This window comes from Rhipicephalus microplus, chromosome 10, assembly GCF_043290135.1.
Source record: "Rhipicephalus microplus isolate Deutch F79 chromosome 10, USDA_Rmic, whole genome shotgun sequence".
NCBI lineage: Eukaryota > Metazoa > Arthropoda > Arachnida > Ixodida > Ixodidae > Rhipicephalus > Rhipicephalus microplus.
This window is the reverse complement of record NC_134709.1, coordinates 67,126,654-67,151,907: the sequence shown is the minus strand read 5'-3', so window position 1 is coordinate 67,151,907 and position 25,254 is coordinate 67,126,654. Positions and strand designations below refer to the sequence as shown.

Here is a 25,254-nt window from a genome sequence, read left to right as displayed (position 1 = left end):
TTCCATGATAGATCACTCGTTAAGTGAACTTCCAAATACTTAAAATTGAGAACATTTTCAACTTGTTTCTCATTCAATGTGTAGTGATTAGTTATTGGTGTCTCTTTTGTAGTAAATGAAAGGACTTTTGTTTTGCTCATGTTGACTTCCATCTGCCAGTCTTGGCACCACTTACCTAATATGTTAAGATCGTTCTGCAAATTATAAGCATCTTCAATGCTAACCACCTTTCTATATATCACGCAGTCGTCGGCGAATAACCTTACCGTGGAAGTCATAGAAGTAGCTATATCAATAATGAAAATTAGAAACAGAATCGGCCCCAGTACAGATCCTTGAGGCACTCCCAATTTGACGTGCGCTAAAGGGAGTGTTTGTCGTTGACTACAACGGATTGGTACCGGTTAGTTAGGAATTCCGATATTCAATTAAAAACGTGGGTGTTTAAGTTAAGAATGGTAAGCTTTTTCATTAGTCTGGCGTGAGGGACTTTATCGAATGCTTTTTTAAAATCTACAAAAACAACATCGATCTGGCATCGGTCATGCAAAGCGATATGAATGTCTGTAATTAACTCAAATAATTGTGTCTCGCAAGATCGATTACACAGGAAGCCATGTTGGTTGTCAAAAAAGAAATTGTTTTCCGCTAAGTATCATATTCACTCAATTCTACCGCGCCCTCGATTGTAACGTGCACGCAGTTTCCACGACGAAGAAAAAAAGTAAGACATCGATTGCAATGCGCACCCATTTTTCTCGTTGGCCCGCACGATCACATCACTCGAAAAAACGACTCCTTTCGGGAGTGCATTTCATTTAAATATGAGGTACGGGGGAAGCTTGTGCCCATCTGACATGTAACACAGCATTGCCGTCACTGTATTTTTACCGCGGACCGATGTCAGCACGCGATCTTGCTCCGCCCTCTTCTTCTCGAGGGTTGCGGTGCCAGGCATGTCGAAGTAAAGAGGCGTCTGATCGGCATTCTCGATTTGCCGAAACAGGTAGACGTTGTTGTGCCGCAAGTTTAGGACGAACCTCTGAAAACTGTGAAGCTTTTCATCGTACTCCTCCGGAAAGTTTTCGCATATGCCCGTCCGCCTTCGGAGGGAAAAGCCTTTCCTCTTCGTCAGGTTAGTTAGCCAGCACCTGCTCGCTTTAAACTGGCTCTGCATTAGCCCAGGCTAACTGCATAGCCCGCACATGGAGCAGTTCTGTCGTCCCGGGCCGCTCGCTGCTCAAGCACATACTCGCCGAGCAGCTCTTCAATTTGTGGTAACCGAGCCTGCTGTGGTCCACTGAAGCCTTTGCGTGAAGCTTTGCTGTCGACAATCTTCTGCTTTTGTTTCCGCCAGTCCCGCACGCATGTTTCAGTAACTCCGAACGACCGCGATGCGGCCCAATTTCCGTCCGTTTCTGCACACGCTATGACTTTCCTTTTAAAAGCGGCATCGTGGTGCACTCAAGTTTTTGGAGTCGGCCCTTCCATGCCGTCGATGCTAATGCACTACAAGATGACGAACTCTTCAGCACGTGTACGAAGTGCCGCACATGGGAAACAAATAGGCAGAAATGGCCGACGCGCCACGCCGACGCACGTAGGGGGCGGCCATTTTGGAAATGCCGATGTCAATAGAATGACCGTATTCATTTTTTTTTTTACTTCATTTTAGCGCGCATGAAATGATGTCTTCAAATAGTTTGCTGCCAATACTACTTAGGGAGATTGGCCTGTAGTTAGTTGGGCTAAAACAGTTGCCAGATTTGAATATAGGTATAACGCGGGCTAGCTTCCAGTCATCGGGTACACAGCCTGTATCAAGGGACTGTTGGAAAACGGCACTTAACAATGGACATAATTCTAGCTTTACCATATTAAGCATTTTCGGGCATATCTCGTCCGGACCTGGTGCAGAATTTGCAAAAAGGCGATCAATGGCTGCTGCGATTCCTCGCGGAGTGATAAGGACATCTTGCATGCAGGAGGTTAAAGGAATAGCATGTAGGTTAGGTGGCATTGGACTTTCATCCGTAAACACACAGCTAAAGAAGTTACCGAATTCTGTCGTGGCGTCTGCCGTAGAAAGGAGTTTTCCGTCTTTTGCTAGTGATATTATGGCCTTGGAATCGTAATTTGGACTCACAACCTTCAAAAATTTTTTACTGTTGCTTTTTAACATGTTTGAAGTATCATAGTTAAACAATTTGTCTTTTGCTGTTTCGATTTCCATTTTACGTATCTGTGCGAGTTCGCGATAACGCTTCCAGTCGTCCTCAAATGTTGTCAATTTCGCTCGCGAGTACAGTTTCTTTTTGTTAATGCAGCGTTTTATGTGAGTCGTGAACCATGTGCTTTGTGTTGATGCGGCTATGGTGACTTTGAGGATGTATTTTCCTCTTAGTGAGATAAGTTCGTCCCGGATAAGTGTCCAGTTTTTGTTTGCATCACGGTCAACAATAGTGTTTAAAAAACAATAGAAAAAGAAGAGAGTTGGCTTGATATCGCGTCAATATTTGCTCGTGCGTAGTCGAAGATGGGTTTCTTTTTATCGCATGTTTTTCCTCGGAATGTTTCAAATTCACAATGCAAGATGTTGTGATCGCTGACGCCTTCTAACACATTAACACACGTGTTGCTTGGATCAGTAGTCATCACGAGATCTAAAATCTATTCGCCGCCTGTGGGTACACAAACCATTTGACTTAAGCTAAACAAAGAAAGTACATCAAGGAAATCCTGACACTCACGTTTTCTTGTGCCACCGAGAGTCATGCATGTCTGCCAGTCAATATTGTGATAATTAAAATCACCAGCCAGTACAATTGGTGACAGTGGGAATCGGTTCTGTATTGTATTAAGGGACCCGTTTAGGCACTCTGGGAAGTCGTCTGTTGAATCTGGCGCACGGTAGCAGACTCCAATAGCACAAGTTACAGCTGCAAAGGGGCAGAGTGTAACCCACACAATTTCGAGACATGTGTCAGTTACAATGACACGCGCGTCCATATTTTTCCTTAAAGCGATTAACACTCCACCACCACGTGAGGCTGTTCTATCTTTCCTAAATATTGTGAAGTTTTTAGACATAGACAGCTCACTATCTGACACATTACCAGACAACCATGTTTCCGTTCCTAGAACGATATCAGCAGAACACATCTCGAGGAAAGCACATAGATGGTCCCGTTTGTGGAATAGACTCCTGAAGTTCGATACTAAGATTGATAGAGGTCTACCCGAGCTTTGTTGTCTAAGTCAGTGCGTTATATCATGTCTATCAGACTTTGGTAGAGCACGAACCTGATTGCTCGATGAATCAACGCAGTACATGGTTTTGTTTAGAACAAGCTTATCGAATAGCAGTTTATACCTGTCTTGAGGTTTCTTATTTTCTCGTGCAAAATCCCCGAGTTTCTTTTTGATTTGCTGTACCCTGGGCGAAAAATCTTCCTCGATCCATACACGCTGCTCTAGGTGTTTAAGCTGGAAAGCATTTGTGATATATATACATTAATGAACCTAATTGGAGCACAAACAAAGTGTGCTTGTTAATTTAATAGAATTAGCAGGTACTTGAACAAGTCGGATCTATTCATGCGCTGTGTAATCACTGATGGAGAGCTCTGATTGGGAATCATTGGTGTGGCCACTGTCACCGCCCTCCCAAGGCGCATCGTCCTTGGTTCTGTCGAGCGTGTCCGAATGCCCCATTTTCTCGAAGCTCTTCTCTACAATAACGGTAGAAACTACATCCCACGACATGGTGATACCAGAAGACCTAAGCGTTCGCACATAATGTAAAATGTCTTTAACGGCAGGCAACTTGTATTAAAAAAAGTCCAGCACCTTCTTGGAATGGATGATGGTGAGGTGGGCGAAGCTCCGGAGGTTTTTCTGTAATGCAGTGAGTCCTTTGAGGAGCAGCGTCCGGGCCTACCCAGCGCCGCATGCACTTCGCCGCCACTTTTCGCTCTTGCATTTTGGGGTCCGCTTCCCGTTGAGCCTGTTTCTCTGTGGCATGCTTAGCATGCACCGTCTCGGGATCCGCCAGCGCCTAACGGCAGCCTCTTGAGCCACCAAGCATTATTCAACACGTACGGCAACGATCCAGGAGACGGAGAGATAACGGGTGCGCCGACGCAGCCCGGCACAGCTGCTAATTGGAGAGCTGCTGCACCTCCAATGCCATCTAGTGTCCAATCACCCATCCGCCATATTGCACACATTTCAATGGGACAGTGCCATCTAGGAAACTAGATCAGAAATAGCGATGACGATACAGAATTCTTACAGTGCCATCTAATATATCGTCACCCAACTACAGTTTGCATGCATCTCTATGGGACAGTGCCATCTATTGTATGATAAGGGAGACGCTACTGGATATGCCGGAGATTCGAGGAATTGCCGTAGACCATAAGTAACTATGGCTCTAAAAGGCCTTATTCATAGGCAGGAAACTTGTACAGTCAACTGCCGGTTTTTCGGACATGCCCGATAATTCGGGCATCTTTGCGGCACCGCCACGAGCCCCATAGAATCAATGTATAAGGAAGTCTGAAATTTCAGATGCTCGACCCCCCCCCCCCCCCCCCCCGTGTCCAATTTTTCGGACTTTTTGACGCAACGGAAGGTCGGAAACCACCACTGACCTCCAGTGGAAACCACCACAACTGCGTCACACGCGATTAGGATCGCATAAATGAGCACGCCGGTCTACTGTGGCGGAATTTGTTGCTTGGACTCGTTGATAGTTAGCGGAGAAACGCACACGGCCTCCGAGATTCCTAACACTGGCCGTGTTTATCGTGCAGGGGTGCTTCACTGACAATCGAAACTGTCCACCCGGAAATTTTTTGGAGCCAATAATGTTCCTTTCACTTTAGCGCTTGTGCTCGTGCGTGCCACTCCGGCTTCCTACGCAGCGCTTTCGCGAAGCATTTCACCACTTCGAACTAGAACTAACCGTCACACACCGGTATGGTCAGGCCACGCTGGCTATCTTGAATGTTTACCAGCGCCACCTCCGAAGTACCCGAGTCACCGTCACCTGCCGTCGCGCCGTTTTGTTTACGCAGCCCACATGGTGTTTGGCTAGCCTAGTGTGTGGTTGTGCAATCGTGTGAAGTGTGCTCTGCAATGCTAAGCCTAGGGGCTTCGATGCTCGTCAACAAACTCCTTTGTTCACATCGTGAGAATTTCGCATGTTTGCGATGGCCCCCACTCCGCCTTCGTCGTCCTCGCAGATGGCATCGAAGCGCGGAAAACAGTACCGTCGGTTAACGATGTAGAAGAAAGCCGCCATTATTAAGTTAAGAGTGGCCGATCGCAGGTTGACGTGAGCAAGGAGTTCGGCATTTCTAAGCAAACAGTTTCCGATTTCCTCAGGAACAAAGACAAGATCTTGGAAGCCGCCAAAAAACCGTCTGGTGCCCAAAAGATGAATGCAAGCCAAGGTGTTCATCCAAAGCTTGAGGATGCTCTCATCGTGTGGCTTAATTTAATGATTACCAAGTGGTTGCCAGTCTCGGGCTGCATATTGAAACAAAAAGCGGAAACTCTCGCGCTTCGAATAGACATCACGGATTTTAACTTCAGTGATGGATCGCTGAGAAACTTTAAGCATCGGAATGACCTCAAGTTCAAGAAGATGTGTGGCGAAAGCGGCGCCGTCGACAGTGCAGTTATTTCAGTTTCAGTTTCAGTTTTATTGTGCATTTTCTTCACAGAGTTGCGAAAAAGAAAACGCAAGGATAAGAGCGAAAAGCTGCTATGTTAGCAGCTTGACGAGGCTCCTACCCCTTTTCACTTGGCATTACGAAAATCCGCGGAGCACAAACATGAAAAAACAATTTGACGTCGATTTTCAAAACTTCATGAAATTAGGAAATAAAAAGAAAATACATCAAAATTACATCAGTTTCAGGTTTACATAAAATAAGCAAACCACAAAAGAGAGAAAAACAACAAATAACAAAAGAAAACAGCGTACAGTCAATTACGAAACAATGTACACGTTGCTAAACGGCTACCAAAGTATTACAAAATGATTATACAACGTTTACAACACTGGGTATGCGAAAAGCACAAATTTTGATGCACAAGGGAAACACTGACGAGTGAATTGTTGCATGTTTTACTCGTAAAAAAAGCAACGAAAAAAATGTCAAAGAAAGCAAACATCATAGGATGCCATGTTACACACGAGCACTATTATAGTGTGTCTCTTTTACATATAGTATTGTAGCCGGACAACTAGAAGAAGCTAAACTACGCACCGCCATTTTCGATGAGAAGGTTCTTAAGGGGTTTTTTATGTATATTAAAGATGTCGATGTTTTTATTTTCAAACATGTTAAAACAAGCTGGAATACAGTGTTCAACTCTTCTCAAACCGTGATTAGTTTGCGAATAAGGAACGAACCTGGAAGGTTTTTTCCGAATGTCATAATAGGATTGTGTACTTTTTCTGAGGTTACACAGTTTAAGAAAACAAGCGTTGTTTGATAGCAAGCTTTGTTTGTATTTCATAATAAGGTTGAAGCTGTGTATGTGATCGATCGGTAAAATCTTATATTCTCTGAATAAATGACTTGTATGTGCGTCGTATGGTACGTTTGCAATATGACGAATCGCTTTTTTCTGCAGTAAAAATATTTTGTTCCGATTTGCTTTAGATGTATCTGCCCACACTAGACTACAATAGTTTATGTGAGATGAAAACAACGTATTATAGAGTAAAAGTTTAATGTTTGCTGGAAGTGTCTGTCAAAGTTTAGAGAGAGCACCACACGTCCTAGCTATATTTCTAGTTACTTTATTACTGTGTTCGTCCCAATTAAGATTTTCGTTAAAAATTACTCCTAATGATGAAACTTCTTTGACAACCTCAATTTTTTCGGGCCCTAGATATATATCCAAACAACGACAGACAGCCTTCTGAACCGGTGCGAATACCACAGCTTTGGATTTTTTGTGTTGATCATTAAATAATTTGCAGTACTCCATATGAAGATGTCGTTAAGAATGTTGTTGGCTGAGTCTGCAAGCTTACCTAAATCATTACCATGAAAAAATATACTAGTGTCATCTGCATAAATTATAAAGTCCACATATTTGCTGACACTTGTTATGTCGTTTATATAAATATTAAACAGTAGGGGCCCTAATATGCTGCCCTGAGGTACACCTGACGTTATCGTTAGTAGGAAGGATTGGCTGTCATTTATAACTATAGATTGCTTTCTTTGTGATAAATAAGATTTCAGAAAGTTAAGTGGGGTTCCCCACTTGACTTTTGCAGTACCGCAGTAGAAAACTCCAGTCTTTGTTGCAGCAGTTCTCTGCTGACAACATTTTAAACTGCGACGAAACTGGCTTGTTTTACAAGCTGCTGCCAGAAAGAACACTCGCTTTTGCTGGTGACGCATGCCGTGGTGGTAAGCATAGCTAAGAACGGCTGACCGTTCTTGTCGGCAGCAACATGTCTGGCAGCGAGAAACTTCCTTTGTTAGTAATCGGGAAGTCCAAAAGCCCGACATGTTTTAAAGGGGCAATGCTGCCAGTGTTATACAAAGCCATCAAAAAGGCATGGGTAACGCAGCAGTTGTTCGAGAGTTACGTCCGCAGGTTGGACAGGAAGTTTGAACAACAGAACAGACGTGTTCTGTTCTTCGTTGACAACTGCGCTGCTCATGGTCACATCAATAACTTGGAGGCTATCCAGCTGGAATTCATGCCGCCCAACACGACTGCGATCTTCCAACCGATGGACCAAGGCGTTATCTGTACTCTGAAACTTTTGTACCGTTCACGTATACTCAACCGCATGGTGCTGTGCTCGGAAAACGGGAAAGGCTGCAGTGTTGACCTTCGGTCTCCTGTCGGAATGCTTGCGGACGCATGGAAGGCAGTAACGCAAGACACGCTTCGCAACTGCTTTCGCCATGCGTGCTTTGTATTTGACACAGAGGCAGCAGACCTGCCTGAAGAAAGCGACAGCGTCACTGACTTGTGCCCTCTCATGGACGATATTATCAACAACCTCCGCTCTGCTGGTGCTTTTATGCCCACGGAAATAACTTTTGAGCGGTTCGTTGACCCTGACAACAAGTTCGACTTCTGCGCAGAGCTAATGGACGACGAAATAGTCAGTCACGTTATGACGGATTTAGACTGCTCCGATGTCGAAAAAGAGGAACCAACGCCTGCGCCATATACGACCGCTGAATCGATGCGAGCATTGATGACGCTGTTATCGGCGTACAGTGATGACATGACCCTTGCTCAGATCGAGGCGAATGTGATCACATGCAAGCGGAACGCCGTTCAAACAAGGATCAACAAGTTTCAAGCCACTGCAGCTCTAACACCCACTGCCTTGATGGCTTTTTAACGGCTCTTTGCTTTGGCAGAGTTTCGGAAGTCTGGTACTTCGATCTTGACCCTCTTCATCCAAGAAATATCAATGAAATGGTGCGTTTTTTGCTTGCATTGAAAAATATTAGCAAAATGATGCGTTTTTCTTGCTTGCATTGAAAATTATCAGTAAAATAATGAGTTTTTTTTGTTGCTTGCATTCATTTTTTCCGACTGCCCGAATTTTCAGGCGGTTTTTCGCTCCCTAGAGGGTCCGAAAAAAATCGGCAGTTGACTGTATTAGCAAGCGTGCACTTTTTTGCTTTAACCCGTACCGATCGTACCGATAATCACATGTTGAAGAACTTCACACTGAAGTGCTTGGCAGGGGCCTGGTTCACGTTTCCTTCAGCAAATTTTATAGCAGCGACCTTGAATTTTGCTGTACATGTAATTACTGTAGCCCGTCACAAGAGAACAGTGAAAACGCTATGGATGGATGGCAAAAACATAAACTTCCGAAATGAACCAAGCGTGTGTTGCAGCGAAGCACAGACGCAGAGATTGAGGGGAACAGTTTGCGCATGCCTCTGGTGCAGGAAGTTGTTCGTTCCGTGCCGAAAACGTGCATTCTCATGATGGTAGAGATGGGGAGATAGAGGGAAGCAAACGCTCGAGCAGTTCTGGCGACCTGTCAATAGGTTTGAGTGTTTGGGTTCATTATTCTAGGGACCCTAGTTTGGGGGAAATCCTCGACAGAAGGAACTTAGCACTCGCAGCCCTTTTGACTGTGCTCACCTGTTTGGCGAGGTGTGCATCTTGTACGCTCTTTAAAAGCATCCAAAGGTCCAAAGTTTCTTTGTGTGTGCGCCGGCGGTCTGGCTCGGACAGATGTGAGAGTGCAAAATATGCCAGTAAATAATTTTTTTTTTCATGAAGTTAGCAAAATATTAGAAGTGCACAAATTATGTGAGTAAATACGGTATGTTCAGTTTATTGACGTGAGAGTGCACTGCAGCAATAGAAGTGATTCAAGCTCCGAACGCTCACTTAAGTGACAGTGCCGTGTCATGACCTTTGACAGGACTTGCCCAGTGCATTTTCATTTTTTTTACTGATGTAATTTGAAGCATGTTTCTGATAGTGCGTGTGTTGCAAGTTAGTTAGGACATTGCTGTATTAGGCATTGCCACCCGATTTTCTAGCCTGGCATTTTCAGGTCGCCATCTGCTCCTGCTGTCATTAGCATGTGGTATAGCTAACCAGCCTCTGGCGTGTCGATTGTTGTGTCGTGCAACATGTGCCTTCTTAAAGGCCTCTCCAGGCTTTGCTTTAAAATATTAAAAAAAAATCATATTTTGTACAAAACATGAGCGGAGAAAAGCATGTGGTGCAATTTTCGCAAGGCTATATCTTGCAATGCTAAATCCGCTAGAAGCTTACGACATCCTCACCATTGTCTTGGCCCCTTTGTGTGAAGAAAATGGCACTCCTCATGTGCACTCGAGTGACATGAACACCAAGAACAATCTCTCATATCATGCAAATTGTACAATACCGCTGCTCGCAGGACACCGAGTATGCCCTGGTCGAGATCTCCAATCGGAAAGTGAGCTACCGCGATGCCAATGACGTGCAGCAGACGGACAGCTTTTTCGTCGGCATCCTCACCATCCACGACACGGCACCGGCATTTGTCGAACACAACCTGCTCGCCCTGGGCTTCTACATCCTCCTGACGAGCCAGCGCGAGCTCTTTCCCAAATTCTCCTCAACCAGTGCACCCCCCGGCAGCAGCACCTCTGGAAACGCCGATGGCACTGGTGACGGCACCGAGGGCTGCTTCCGGCCCGTCCGTGCACTGGGAGGCACGCCTGGAACATCACAGCCCACTAGCGCAGTGCCGTCGAGGCGAAGCTCGTGCGTGGTGCCTCCTACTGTGCCGGTGGAGCGCGTGCGAACGCTGACGACGCTGCCCCAACAGCTGGTTCTTTCGCCAGAAGACTTGACGAGCGGTGGCAGTACCGGGGTGGTGGCTGCAACCGTCAGCATTCCTTCCGTGGCATCATCAAGTTCACTGGGAAGCAGCAATGCAGGTGGCACAAGGTGAGTGAATCATAAAGCAGGAGATTGGAGATATGTTAGGATTTCGTCCTCGAAAAGCAACCACAAACAGCGCAAACTACAGGCAGCCAACGTGGTTCGCTGCCTGTAGTTTGCACTATCAGTCAATCGGAGCATGCACACTAAACCTGAACCACACTATACGGTGTATGAAAAAAAAATTATTTTTCTTACACTGTGCCATGGGGGACGGTTCATTATGTGGGAGAAAAAAAGTCACGGGAGTTATAACAGCAAACATTTCACATGACGGTATTAAACTTGCTGTTCAAATGCTGCTTGTCTTCAATTCAGTGGCAGGACTATGAAGCCTCTAAACCTATCGGAGGACTTCGCTCCCCACAAGGAGAAACTGTCCTTGTTTTGGCCTGTGAAATGTGCAACGAACCTTTTTGTAGCTTGAAGCTGTTCTTGTTTGCCCCAGTAACGAGTGCGCACGGATAGACGCTGTATTGTCGTCCAGCCACTCGATTTCTATTCTGCAGCACAAGCTCGACTAACTTTGAATTTAAAGCCAGCCGTGTTGCTAGCGTGCCGGCCGATCGTGCCCTACTCAGCAGCTGTCCAGTGAAGTTCACTTCGACGAATTCGACAAAAACACAGAATCTGATAATGGCGCGTGCATGTGGTGGGTGCGTGGCGTGCAGTCGACGTGATTGCGGGAGTGGTTGTGCCTTGTTTTTCGCTTTGTTTTGTGCCACTGCGCTTGCGTGGTGCTAAAAGCAATGGGGTTTCTTCTGGGTTCGACAGATGGCGCTATGCCCCAAAAGCTCGACTTCATTTTCAATCAATGTCATCTGCGTTCGCACTGCTTGCAACTGTTTTAGCATGGCTGTTAAACTATGTTTTGACTTTTATTGCGTCGTTATTTCAGGATATAATGGTGTGTTTTAACGTTGTTTCAATCATCAATGGCACTGGCTATCACACCAAAATAAAATGAACAGATTTATTAAAAAATATATATATATTTCGAGAATCAAGAAAGGGGGGGTTCATTACGTGAGTACATACGTATGTGCACCGCTGTGATGGTACAGCAGTGTTTTGGCCAAGTTACTTCGTAATTGTTACAGAATCTTCTAATGCTTGTTTCTTTGAAGGCTACCACAGGTATACATAGTGTGACTGTGTGTCTATGAAACCAACAGCTTATTTGTACCATACTTGATGTGACAGATAGACAAAACAAAGTTAACTACAGCTTTATTTTTCATTACTGAGTTAACTGGCGGAACATGGGAGAGGACGTAGTCAGGCTGATGATGATGATGAATTTTTCATTAATTGTTTTTTCTGCATTCAGGTCGAGGAAGACGTCGTTCCGAGGAATCTGTGAAGAGGAAGTGGCCTATCTCGGCTATTACAGCTCCCACGAAACACTCATGCAAAAGGTAGTTTTAACTGTTTTACGTGTACTCTGTGTGCTGTTGCAAGTTTGCATTCTAGCAAACTGCGCAGCGGACGGGACACACAAAAAAAAGAACTAAACAAGACGTACTTTTTTTTTTGTGCCCCGTCTGCTGCGCAGTTTGCTAGAAGATCAATGAATCCTTACCAACTCGCTCAGCTTTCCACGCCTGTCATAAGTTTTTGCGTAAGCGCTCGATTTACTTTGTCCGGCTGTCACGAATAGAGGACCTGAAAAATAATCTTTTATCTTGTTTTCGGATACGAGGACGTTAATGCATGCAGACCAGAAAAATTAAATTTCGCAAATAAGAAAACTTACTAGCTACTGTAGACTTTTAAAGCTTGCTTTCGCTTATTCTTGCTCTTTTGTTCAGCAGTAAACCAATGAAAGTTGAAGGTTATATTTCTTTCGCTATTAGCCTGACATACTTTGTGAATTGGTTGATGCCTGTGGGTAAAATGATCCTTCGCAATGATGAGACTGTGAGTTAAAGTGTTCGGCAAGCTGTTCTGGCTATGCGTACAAGTTCAATACATGAGTGAGTTTGGCTCGATCGTTCATTTTAGTTTCATTCTTGCCTGCTATGTAATCATTTATGCCCAGATAGACCTGAAAAAGGTTTTTCCATTTCATCCTGATTAACAATAACAATTAGCTCCCTTATGCTTTGTTATTGACGGTGTTTTAATACCTGAATACAAATTTAGTAGTAGCTTGGAGAATAGTGCAAATTGTGACTCGAATATCTATTATTCTGTTTTATCGCATAGTCACCACTATCATCACAGGCCTGTTGAGACAACACAACCAGGCAAATGCTGTGGTCATCTGCATGCGAATTGTTAGGGAGCACTAGAGTCATCACGGGAGCAGACATGTCAAATTGTATGTTATTGCATTTCGTGGGCGTCTGTAGTAGGCCGAAAAAATAAGTAATTAATCAATATACTAAACGTACAAAGTGTCTAATCGGATGTTTTACAAACCGACATAAATTTTCATCGGGATTTTCGCACAGCTTGATTGCCTCAAAAATTACGTAATTAAAGTGGCCTAGTTAAGCAATTGATCAAAAGACAACAGTAGTATAACTCACTCCAGGCAATAGTAAGCAACATGCATTAGGTCGTGTTGTCACTGAGTGCATTGACATATTTTTCGATTCTGGCTGAATATAGCTGGGGCACCCTGCATAGTGAAAAAATTTGCACAATTGTACCCCTTCACCCTTCATTCCGCAAGTCGAGCAGACGAACAGAAACCGTGCTCGCCACTGCATTCCATGCAGAAGAAATAATATTGTACGAAACTCGTAGAAACTGAGGCCCATGAAGATAAAATTTCTTACGTCTTATTATTGATCTGATGTTCGGCTTTTTTTTTTTATTCGATTCGGTATTTGCATACCCCTATTCATGCGCCTTTTTTTTTACAGTTGTAGCAAAAAAAAGCATTTTTTTTTTCATTATTTTGCTTCTTATTCTAATGTACAGTTCAGAGAAAGCCTAGGAGTTCTGCTGGGACTGTCACCTTTACCATGACCAGATCATCAGGAAGTTCGCAATAACCATTTTGGTACTCCAAGAGGACTTTTTCCTTGGCCTAGTTAGTTTTTACTGCACGGCATACTTGCCACTATAGAAGGCTTGGCTGCCCATGCTCTTCCGTAATTGTGTTCCTTCTTTTTTGCTTTTTGGGAGAAATATGTCGCGCAGTATTTTACTATTGTGCTTTAAAGACAGGTAAATTGCGAGTATAATTTCATTGGCTCGCAGGTAATGTCCGAGCAGGCAACAGCCGTAGCCGACCACCTGCGCGAAGTGGTGGCACAGGCCTCGCTGCACTGCCGGCGTGACTACCTCTGGAAGTGCCTGCTGTGGCGTCACAAGAACTCCGATGACACCGGCACCTCAGTTCGAGAGAACACTGTAAGTGCACTAATCGACGCACAACTGCGTGAAGTACGAAATAATAGCAAGTTGTGAATTTATCAATTTGTAAAGAATGTCCGTCATAGCTATGCAGATGTGTAGGCCTGTACGAATAGTGATTTGTAGGTTCAAACTGAATTGTGATTTCGGTTGGATAATTTCTAATCAAATTCGAATACAGTCGAAACCCGCAGTAACGAAACCCCGCGAGTACGAAATCCCCGTGGCAACGAATTATTTCCGTATCCCCGGCGAACGTTCACAGAAGCCCATGTGTTATTTATCTCGTAGCGATCCCACATTAGCGAATCCCACATTAACACAGCGATCCCACATTAGCAAATCCCACATTAGCACAGCGATCCCACATTAACGAATTTTTCACCGCGGTGTGGGCCTTATTTTACCCTCCCGCCAAAGGTTAACTGTCAAAAATATGCTCGTATGCGTGTTATGCGCACTCAAAATTTTTAAACGTCTTCTTTTGCTGCGCTAGGGTGGGTACCGCCATTTTTGTTTACTTAAATCGGCGATGGGGTTTGTGTCCGGCAACATGCCTGGCCACACTGCAGCAGGCGATGGCAAATGATCATGCTGCTATGGCAAATGATCAGGCGATGGCAAATGATCATGTGGGCTTCACCATCACCGTGCAAGCATCTCGCACGGATTGCGCTTCGGCCTCACCAGACGAAAATTTGGACGAAAATGCACATGACGGCGAGAGTGGTGGCAGCGCAGTGCCTCTATCCTTGACCAACACCTGGGAGGAACTTCGAGCCATCGACATCGGCATCCCAGATTAACTCACCATTGATGCGTTCGTTCACTCCGATGACGTAGTTGTGTACGAGGAAGTGACCGACGAGGCCATTATCGAAAGTGTGCGCGAAGCTGACGGCACCGAGGACCAAGAAGAGACACATGCGGAGAAACCCAACCAGCGGGTTGTTTTGGATGCGCTGGACACCCTTCGCTCGTTCTTCGGCGCACATGACGACGACATAGCAATGGGCCACTTTTTCCTTTTGTATGGCAAAGGTCGGCAAAATAAGTTTACCGACTTCTGGCAATAAATTTTCCTTCTGCTGGCTGTATCACTGTTTTTATGTTTCACGCTCGTGGCAACGAACTTTTCATGAAAACTAAATTTTTCGGTTTCCCCAGCGATTTCGTTATAGCGGGTATTCGACTGTAGTATATATTACACTCTTAGTAAACGGAACCTGAAGGGACCGGGAAAATATGTTTCATTTAACAGAAGTTCCGTTTACTGAGAGGTGAACATGGGTGCAGGATACAAGCCTTAAACCAAGCATTGCAGAGCCAATATTTCCGTTTAAGCAGTAGTTCCGTTTAACAGATTTCTGTTTACTGAGAGTCTTGTTCTGTATTGCATAATATAAAAAAGGGGGTATATTTGTCATGACCTTACTATCCTACACAATATTTTTAAAATATTGAAATAAGGCCCGTGCTAATGCCATTTTTCTTGCATCAAAGAAAGTGGAAACAGCTTTGAATAGTAGCAGGATTTTACTTTCAGTAGAATGCAATGAACAGCCTGTAAAACTTGTTACTTTTTCAAGTTTGCTATACTTAGTGGGGTCTCGAAATGGCGAGCGAGCGCCATGCCACGCTCTTGGAGTGAACGGACGCAGTCGACACGGTCGGTACAAACCAAACAATACACATACATTTATTTAACTAATTTAGACGACGATATCGTCTGCCCAATGATACATCAATCGTAATCAGCCCACTAAGACATCCTTACTCACAATTTCCATACAATCCAAAACATGACAAACACACAATAACACACCCAAGGCGGCGTCGCCAACGCTCGACTTATCACGAGGGCCCCCGACGTGCAGGCCTGTGGTGCCACGCGCCGAGGACCCGCGCTAGAGACAACAACCATGATGATGATGACAGTGGTAATCAACGCCACCTACCACCCCGTTGTTGTAACCCGAAATGCGGCTTTTGGGCGAGGCACGTGCGCCACAAGGGCTAACATCTTTACAGAGGGTGTCAGCACCCCGACAACTTAAAGCGTATAAGTCAGTATAAAGAGCCTTTAAACCTAAAAAATGAAACGATGTGAGGGTAATATTTTCATTTAACCATCAAATGGGGCTCTGTGGCAATGTGGATTTCCTCTGAAGGTGTGTTTTCACCGATTAGCACTAGTTCATTGCAGTGGAACCATTTTTACAGGTCGTTACATGCAGACTAATATGAGTACTTCACTTTTACAAGTAGGTTACAAGTGAATGTTGGAATAATACGAAATTTTAAGCAATTTAAATTCGATTCAAAGCAAATTCAAGCACTGGATTATTGATTCAAATATTCGAAGCATACGAATGTTCACAATAGCCTATAAATGTGCAGTGCTATAAGTGCAATAGCCTCTGTAACCTTCGCTTTTTGTTTTTCTTTTTTTTTTTTCACCAATGCTTTCATTTGTTGTCTCTCGCCAACAGGCACGCCTTACAGTCACATTTGCCGAGCTCACTGAATTGCTGAGCTACGTGAAGACTGTGCCACTGGACCAGGTCGACCCGCAACTGGGACCTCTGCTTGCCTCTCACTATGGCTGGTACCGGGGCCTGCTGCGTGTGCTTATGCAGCGCTACGGCGACTGCCACTGCCTCTTCGTCAGCCCCGACAACAACGTGCACTACCTGGTGGGTCTTTGCGTACAAAGTCACTCAGTAACGACGCAAACCTAAACAGAGCACAAACCATAATACAATAGCAACTGCAAACGAAATCGCCCTGTTCAGCGGTTCAAATTGTAGAATTGCACGAAGCAGAAGAAACAGAGATTACTAGGCCTGTGAGAATAGTGAATCTTAGGTTTGCAGCAAAATTCGAATCGAGTTCAAATGGTATATATACCAGGTATTATAAATAAAAAACTGGGCATATTTTTTATGGCCCAACTAATTTGCCAAATATAGTTTTTTTAATTGAAACAAGGCCTGTGTTTTTTGCTTCAAAGAAAGTGGAAACAACTTTGAATAGTAGCAGGACTTGACTTTTGGTAGAATGCCAGTGATTACCTGTAAAATATGTTGCATTTTAAAATTTGCTATGCTTAGAGCATACAAGCCAGTATAAAAAGCTTTTAAACTTTTAAAAAATGATCATTAATGTGAAAATAATGTGTTCAGTTAAACAGGCAGACTGGTCTTAGGCATTTTTTGTTTATTTCTTCAGTGATCTTGATCAAACTGCACAGAATTATGCAGCTTTTTCCGCTAATTTCAAATATTCAAATAGTTTTCCTGTAACTCATCTTGTTCCTGAGATAACTCAAGTTCACCCCCTATTATTTATGACCGCCACAGAAAAACAAGTGCTTAATTAAAAGTGACATTTAGAATATTCTGACATAGACTAATGACTATAGATTGAAAACATGCAAGATTTTTTTTTGTTGTTTTTAGGCCTTTCTTGGTTATCTTACAGCAGAATGAACTATTCATATTCAAAAGCCGTCAATGCCATTAACCCGCACAATGTTTTCTTCCGCGGCAATCGCACTCGTTAGACGCGCTGCTGCTCTCAGTGCACATCCGAGTTCTCTCGCTGTGAATACACTCAAGTCCCATTTCTGGGGCCTGTACACAAACTTGAAGTCCGTAGCTGGCATCTTCAGAAACGATGCGTGTTTCTTTCACACCGGCGCTTTCCCCCACTTTACTTCGCCCGCTCCGTGCGTCTTGTGGCCGTCGTTGTCGACCTGCGTCTCGGAAGGCTTACTCTTGGCGTTGTCACCATGCAGAGTCTTCTTAAAACGGTCCTGTGCCTTCAGCACTAGAGCCCACTCTCCCGCTTCAAAATCTTCGGGCGTTATAGTCTCCCTTTCGACGTAGTATTCCATCTCCAGCCTCACAAGGCCCACGGTCACCAGGCGCAAGCCGAACGCCCGGCGTCGCGACCCAGGCTTTGCCTAAGAGAGAGGCCTAGCCTTGCTACCGCGCGGTTGATAGGAAAATCTTGGAAACTCCTAAAACGGAGACAAACTTGCCTACACAAGTGGTTTCTGTAGGTGCAGGGCAACCCCCTGAAGACGAGCCCACTATCAGCAAGTGCAAAACAAATCTCGTCTGCTGATAGTTGGTCACCGGGCCGGAGCTGATGCAAAGCACATCGGCACAGCGTCTCACTCCAGCCGCGTCTCTCCTTAGCGCCGAACCGGTATGAGGACACCCTTGTTCACGATTGACAGAAAGGAAGGAAATCATCCTGTTCAAACTGCACACCCTTGCTTAGACTGTGTTTTGAAGTGGTTGTTGGGTTCACAGCCACCGAAAGGATTTCAGTGCTGATGACTGTCATAACAAGGGTTACATGCGGATCGATGTACATTTATTCGTTCATTTTGAATGCTTCGAAATTTTTAACAATCTTTTCAAACAAACTTAGAATACAATTCAAACAAGTCTAGAAATTATATGCTAAACTTGCAAAGAAAATATATGCATGATAGAACACATATTTTTTTACTGCAATTCACCGAGGCTCGCTATTACGTGCAACCACTTCGAAAGGCTCGTCGAATCACCTTCTTAGGACTGTCCAGTATTCTCACAGGGAAGCTCGATCTCCCCGCTTTGACCTGACATTTCACCTGACCAAATTTTCACCTGACATTATCGATTGGAATGAGGATGGGGTAAGTGGCCATGGTGACGTGACTCCTGAGCATGAAGTCACATGTGCAATTTCCAGCATGGTGGACATATTTTAATGATGATTGGGGGGAAAGGAAAGGCTGTTGTAGTTTCTATTTAGGTGTATTTATGCTTGTAAAGAAAAGCTCTTGGCAGTTGAAATTCATTCGAAGCAATATGCCATGCCATGTGGCCTCTTATAAATGCGACATTGCTCTCGCACATTATAAGCTCTGTGAAATAATTAGCCGATCAATTGCTTTCTCTTCTCCAGGTGGTCACGTCCCCAACCTGTGCCGACTCATTCATTCTTCTGACGATCAACAATCAGCTCTGTCGTGCTGTGAGTACAATGGCTTCGCTTTGTCACTGACTGTGCCTTGCACTGTATGCACCTGGCCATATTGACCTGCTTGGCAATGCAACTATATAATGCATACCACGTTTTAGTGTTACCTAACAATCGTTATCGAACCAGTAGTGCTGATAAATTTTGAGGCTTCATAGGAGGCCAAGGGCTTTGCAGTGAGCGATTCAAGGAAAATAGGTACGCGTGGCATGAGTGAAAGAGTGGCACTGGCATTTATTGGAGAGCAAACACAAGCTGGCAAATTTGAAGTGAATTCGAATACAGTGATCTAATATTTGCATAAGCCTAATTGTAACATTGAGTGCCCGCTATGCCTGTCACAAAAACGAAAGTGACACTTCGTTATCATGATCAGTTTTCATGTGAGATGTAATTCCAGTCCCACAGTGGTCACAGCTTTATGCTTCCGGTCGCTATTTACATTTTGTGTGCTTACATAAGTGTCGTACCTGTGTTGCCATCTTTGTTGATGTGTTCCCACCGAGCCTCATAATACTTTGTCATACTCGACGATGTACTTCACGACCCACACATTCACTACACACGCTGCACATCCTTTATTTTCCGCGCCACATCTCTAACATGTCCGACCTCTCCTTTTTTTTACCTTCATCTCTCATTCTTCCACCGTCAATTACACACAGCCCCCGAGAACTGGGCCCAACATACGCACACTCCCTACTCCATCTTATCTCTCACATGCTGTAGAGACAACGCCAGTGATGTACACCGAAGTCCTTACAACACTGCTGAAGCAGTTACTCAGAGGCCGACGACGGCAACCCCGCGATGCTACCAGTTGAGGCGGAAAAGCTTTTGACAGTGCGCCGGAGTGTGTGGCTTCGAATCCAGTGGAATAAATAGTGGTGTTCTGCATCTCAGGACAGTGTTATTTGAGGTGTTATGCTGCTGCTTACTACAAATGTTCAATGCTGTGCATGCCCACGTATTTCTCAATGAACGTATTCTGTGTAGTTGTGTTGACAGAGTAAAGTAGGTGCATATTGTACATAGAGTACGTATTATATGCCATTTTTTTTTTGTGAAAGTCATGAAAGGTAGAGGTGTGCCTTATACAAAGGTGCAAATTATACAACAGAAATTATGGTAATTGAAGTTTTGTGGAAAAGGCCTTTGTCTTACGAGGGACTTTGTCTAAAATGATGTCGATTACATCTGGATTTGCCATGCACGGGCTCTTTCAGGATCTGAGCCTAGTGCATCGGGAGACCGCGGAGCAAGAAAAGTCATCCACTCTGCACAGCCTGGTCGAAGAACTCGTCACCACGTGCTGCTTCCACGAGTGGGCTGGCCTGCTCACTTGACAGGACGCCATGGAGGACTCAGTCCTCCAGAATGCTTTGTCTTTTCCAGGCCACCTCATTTGATTCGGTCAGCGAGAAATGCGACTCTGACGAATCAGCATAAGTTGCGCACCTCGACAGCGTTGACTGTCAAGACGCCCAGGCGCTGATTGGTTCCCTGTTGTGTTGGGGTAGGTTGCGGCAGTGTTGTTTTGTGAAATATAGATACTGCTCGGCCTAATGAAAGGCATGGATTGTACCATGTCGTGTATATTGTCTAACGTGGTGCTTGTGCCAATTAGTCGGGCAAGTCAATTTTGTGCCGATCACCATTGTCAAGCTCAAATCATCTCCAGCTCTCTGTTTGCCCTTGGTGATTGTGTGGCAGTCAGTTGATTAATTTGATAGATCAAGGAAGTGTGTGTTTTAATTTATAACAGAACAAAGCATGGACCTCAGTTGAACAACGAAGTAAGTAGCATCTTTGTGGATCTGATTCTTCATGTAACAGATGGTTTATCTCGTCTTGACGTTGCCATGTCAAAAGCCATGCAGTTCCAGCAGTTCAGATTTTATGTGTTGTTTACCTACATGTCAAGGTTTGTGTAGTGATTTGCGGGCGCTTGTAGGAACTGTAGCTATCTGCCAAATGGCCTCTCGGGTGCTGAATATCAGCATCGAGGAACTTCAGTCAGTATTTGGTACACTTTTGTTCAAATCTCTTATTGCATATCGCATTTCTTCTAAAGAATGATCTGGTTTTACTTGGCACCATGGCCTATGGAATAATGCCTACAGAACATTGTTCCATCTAGTGGGACATTTGTGAGAGGTTGCCTTCTGCAGTGCTGTTCAGCTGCGGTGTGGTAAGCTGTCGGTTGAATTTGCGCAGACACCTGCAACACTCCTGTGACAAGTGTTTATTCATTAAATAGCAACCTAGAGGAGCACACTTACAAAACATTTTTTGTGTGAAATCAGCCAGGCACCAATGGACCCGCTTCCTATTGCCCTATTGATCAGCGTATCTGGCACCAATAGTGTGTTCTGTGAACGAAACTGAACTGTATTTTGCGTGGTTAGTTTCTGCTTTTAAGTTCAAAATACTGTTTTCATTTACAAGCCACAAAAAATTGTTTTTTATAGAAGCTTTTATTCAGGTCAAACCTTGATATAATGAGCACGAACACAGCCGAGCCCACTTGTAACAATGTCGGATGCAATATGTCGACAGACAGTGACAAGGGAAACAAGGCTGCCGATTTTTCGGACATGCTTCAAATTTTGAATGCCTTCACGGAACCGTCACGAGGCTTATAGTGCCAATGTATGACAAAATCTGAAGCTTTGGACACTAAGTCTTTTTCAAGCCTTGGTTTTTTACTCGAACTGTAAGTCCGAAAGTGCATTATTTACTGAAGCTGTCGCCACTCGCCCATCGTCGCGCATTATGAAAGTCAGCTTTGCCGCAATGCTGCGACACTGTACAGTGAAGCATATTGCAAATTTGAAGGCGCGCTGGGCGATGTTTGGGGTTAATGGCAGGAGTTCAGTAGCTTCAATTTCTTGTTTTCTTCTTTCTTTTCAAGGATTTCACGTTCCATTAGTGTTTTTCATAGACACCTAGCAGCCACAATTCATTGTTATGAGTGATAATGTCGTGCTGAGGCATTATAGTACAGGGGGTTATTTCGTCGTAGAAAACATACAAAAGTTGACGATGCAGCAGTTTCTCATTGATAACAAGATATCATAACCAATATCTTGTTAAAACCGGCATCATTATAAGAGGGTTAGACTGTACAACCAATCATCTGTTTTAATTGTCATTGCTTATAACAAAATAAACGAGTAGTCTTGTCATTGTATTCATTGACATGACTATATATTTCTAATTAACAATTGGTTTTAACAAAGTCATTTTTGTCTCGAGTGCATCTTTCGTTGCAGTGAGGTTTGAACACCTTCTCAGAGGTTTGTTGGCAGTACTTGTGCATCATTCACTGTTTGCATGAGCACATTGTGATCGGCATTGCAGTACAGTCACGATGCAGCAAAATACAGACACTGTGGCACTTAGACGTAACACACTAAAATACACTGAAAGCCGGTTGGTCTTCCCACTGTCCTGCAGTGCTGCTTTATGAACGCACCATTTTTTCAGCGCAGGATGCAAACAAGACATGAGGGTGTCATTCTTCACAAGTCTAGAATGGCTGTAGGCAATAATTCTAGACTTCACAAGCCTAGAATGGTCGTAGAATAGTTGAAGTTCAAAAGTCGTTTTCTCGCTCTGGGCGAGAAACACCAGCACACATGTTCCAATAGAAATTCTATTTTGACATCAAGAAATTGCAACTTGTTGTCCAGAGGAACTACCGACGTGCCATAACTTTGCGACCGCATGTTTCTTGTCAGACTTGGAGATATGAAAATGGTAAAAGAAAAAGGATACCAATTTTTTTTTAGTCCTTGACTGAGCAGTCTTCTTGTTGTCAGCCACGCTGCACTTACATCATTTGTGCACATGGAGTAACAGATTTGTGTTATTATGTTGTGCTAAAACAAGCCGTCATCTGTTGAACGCTTATTTTTTTTCTGCCCACTTGCCAAAGCTTTTTTCTAGGAATATTTTCTCTTAAATGTGATAAGAAGTGCCATGTTTGGAGAGAGAGGGGGGGAAAACAAGGTACACTCAAAGCTCGATATAACGAACCCAGATATAACGAAATATTAGTGATAACAAATACATGAAGAATACTTTTGCAACAAATACAGTGTTAGGAATATACCTTTATAACGAATTTTTGGATATAACGAACTTATTTTCGTGTAGGATGCATTTTCGTTATAGAGAGGTTTGAGTGTAGCTGCATTGTGTGGGTTGTTTTCTGGCAAGTTTCTATTGTCTTGCCACTTTAGGGAGTCTAACTGAAGCCATTGTGTACTCGCAAAGAAAGTCACATGACTAGCTCTCACTCACCTAAAAGTTGATCAGTATTGCATGTTTAATTTCCTTACCTTATCATAATGCCTCTCTTCTTTTGCTTCGTTCAACTTAATCATTAGTAGCTGGTTGAATGAACTTTGTTGATTGGAGTTGCTGAATATAGTTTTGCTATTAGTCGCCGGCGTAGCGAGTCTTCTAAGTGAGTCACTTTGTGTTGTAGCAATAGCAACACCTGAATCATGCGAATGTCAAGTACAGCAGGCTCTCAGTAAACGGAGCCTGAAGAGACCAAGAAAATATGTTCCATTTAACAGGAGTTTCGTTTACTGAAATGTGAACATAGGGGCCGAATATAAGCCCTAAACCAAGCGTTGCAGAGACAATGGCTCCGTTTAAGCTGTAGTTCCGTTTAACAGATTTATGTTTACTGAGAGTCTACTACAGATAGTTGTGCCTGTTTTTTTTTTTTCTTTTGTGCTTACAGTGACATCTTTATTTCATACCCTTAGTTTCTTAAACATGTTTAGTCTTGCTCATTTATCCTGTCGTAAATTGTCAGCTTTTATACAAATATTGCAGTTTTTGGGTTCTTTTCTGGTTTACTGGTATCTTTAATGTAATTTGTTGGTCCAGTGCATACATTAAATTGCTGTGTGCTGTTGCCAACTGATGTCTGAGATGAACGTAACCAGTTTGTACATACTGCAAGTAAATGGAGATGGTTTATCAGTAAATTGTTTAAGCGTGGAATGCGGTACTTGAAGTGTGCTGTGTACTTCCTTAGGCAAGATTGTCTACTGTGATACTCAGGAAGATGCCTAGTGTAGATTGGCTGCCTTGTGTAGTGTGATAATGCAATCTGAGTTTCGTTGTAACAAAAGTGAAGGCCATCTGCTATGTGTGATGTGAGTGTTAGAAATCATTGGTGTGATCGTATTAGGTGTGATCATCATTGGTGTGACAAATTACGCTGGTGGGTCTCTTGTTTTAGATGACATGAAAGTTGTCTGTACAGAACATTTGAGTGTAAATAACGTTTGTAGTTAGTTATTTTTACTGTGATGGTCTCTTGTAAATATTAGTCCTCTGGGAGGTTTGTTTAAGATGTGTAAAGCTTTTCACTCTTGAATAGTCTTTGAAGAAAGCGTGATTTATAAATGGTGCTGCCCATTAATTATCCAATTTTTAAGCAGTCGCAGCAATTCTGGTTTATTTTCGAAACGCCTAGTGTCAGTGTTTAGTTACTTCATTGATGTGTTATTTTATTGAAAGACCAAGTACATGTTTTTCCTCCTTCTCTTCACATTCTTGATGCTTCTAACTTCATTACTGATATTGGCCTGCACAGTGCTGCATTTCCAACAGGAAAGTTCGGTCGAGGTAAAGAGACTATAGAAATTTAAAGAATAAAGGCCCGTTGTTGATATGCATGCGATGTACAGTGTTTTGTATGAAACAGTCACTTGATAGGCGTGCGTCTTATCTCCTTGCTGGTAAAAAAGTATTTTTCCACTTGTGTACGCATGCAGTCAAGTTTCAATGAAGGCACCGTTTTACAGGACTAACGTGTCACCATTAGTTCAAAGCAGTGTGAGTCTTGTACTGCTCCAAGTTCATTTTTGCCATTAATAAAGGTCTGTTTCATTCAGTTGTCATGACTGGATTCCTTGCTTGTAGTTCTGTATGCTTTTGTCCAGTGCCAGCCAGGACATCCAATAGTCATTAACACTCCAATGCTAGCATGTTTGAGATTACTGGTTAGCATGCTGAGATAACATGCTATTACACTCATGATTGTAAATGAGCAGTAATTAAATGAAGACATTAGCAACAAACCAATGGTTACAGAACAGGCACACAGAAGAATATCGCCTCATATAGAATGTGATGTTGTTGGTAATTACCAGCAAAGGCTTGCTTTACTGCTGAGACAGCCATCCTTTCCTGTGCCTTCTTAGTCTATCTCTTGTCCCTGTTGTTACCTCTCATGTTAGCCTGATTGTCTTGCGCCTCCCATGAGCGTGTAGTTGTGCCTCTCTGAATGTCTAGCTCTTCTGCACAGCCCAGCTGCTTTCCTACATTGTGATAATCCGTGATTCTCCGTCAGGT

The 25,254-nt window shown here is 43.7% G+C and overlaps 1 protein-coding gene across 4 annotated transcripts in view; it reads left to right on the top strand.

Moving 5' to 3' along the window:
* LOC119180943 (KICSTOR complex protein SZT2-like) overlaps window positions 1-24,800 on the top strand; it is a 290,449-nt gene extending 265,649 nt beyond the window's left edge. For 3 of the 4 annotated variants that reach the window (XM_075875777.1, XM_075875778.1, XM_075875776.1), the window contains 6 exons: window positions 9,932-10,467; window positions 11,792-11,879; window positions 13,675-13,827; window positions 16,323-16,526; window positions 18,796-18,864; window positions 20,097-24,800. In XM_075875777.1, the coding sequence (XP_075731892.1) occupies window positions 9,932-10,467; window positions 11,792-11,879; window positions 13,675-13,827; window positions 16,323-16,526; window positions 18,796-18,864; window positions 20,097-20,216 (1,170 nt within the window). In that variant the 3' untranslated portion in view covers window positions 20,217-24,800. Of the gene's footprint in view, window positions 1-9,931; window positions 10,468-11,791; window positions 11,922-12,016; window positions 13,628-13,674; window positions 13,828-16,322; window positions 16,527-18,795; window positions 18,865-20,096 lie in introns of those variants that run through there. The other variant, XM_075875779.1, reaches the window with a different exon arrangement.
* Window positions 24,801-25,254: the final 454 nt, after the last annotated feature.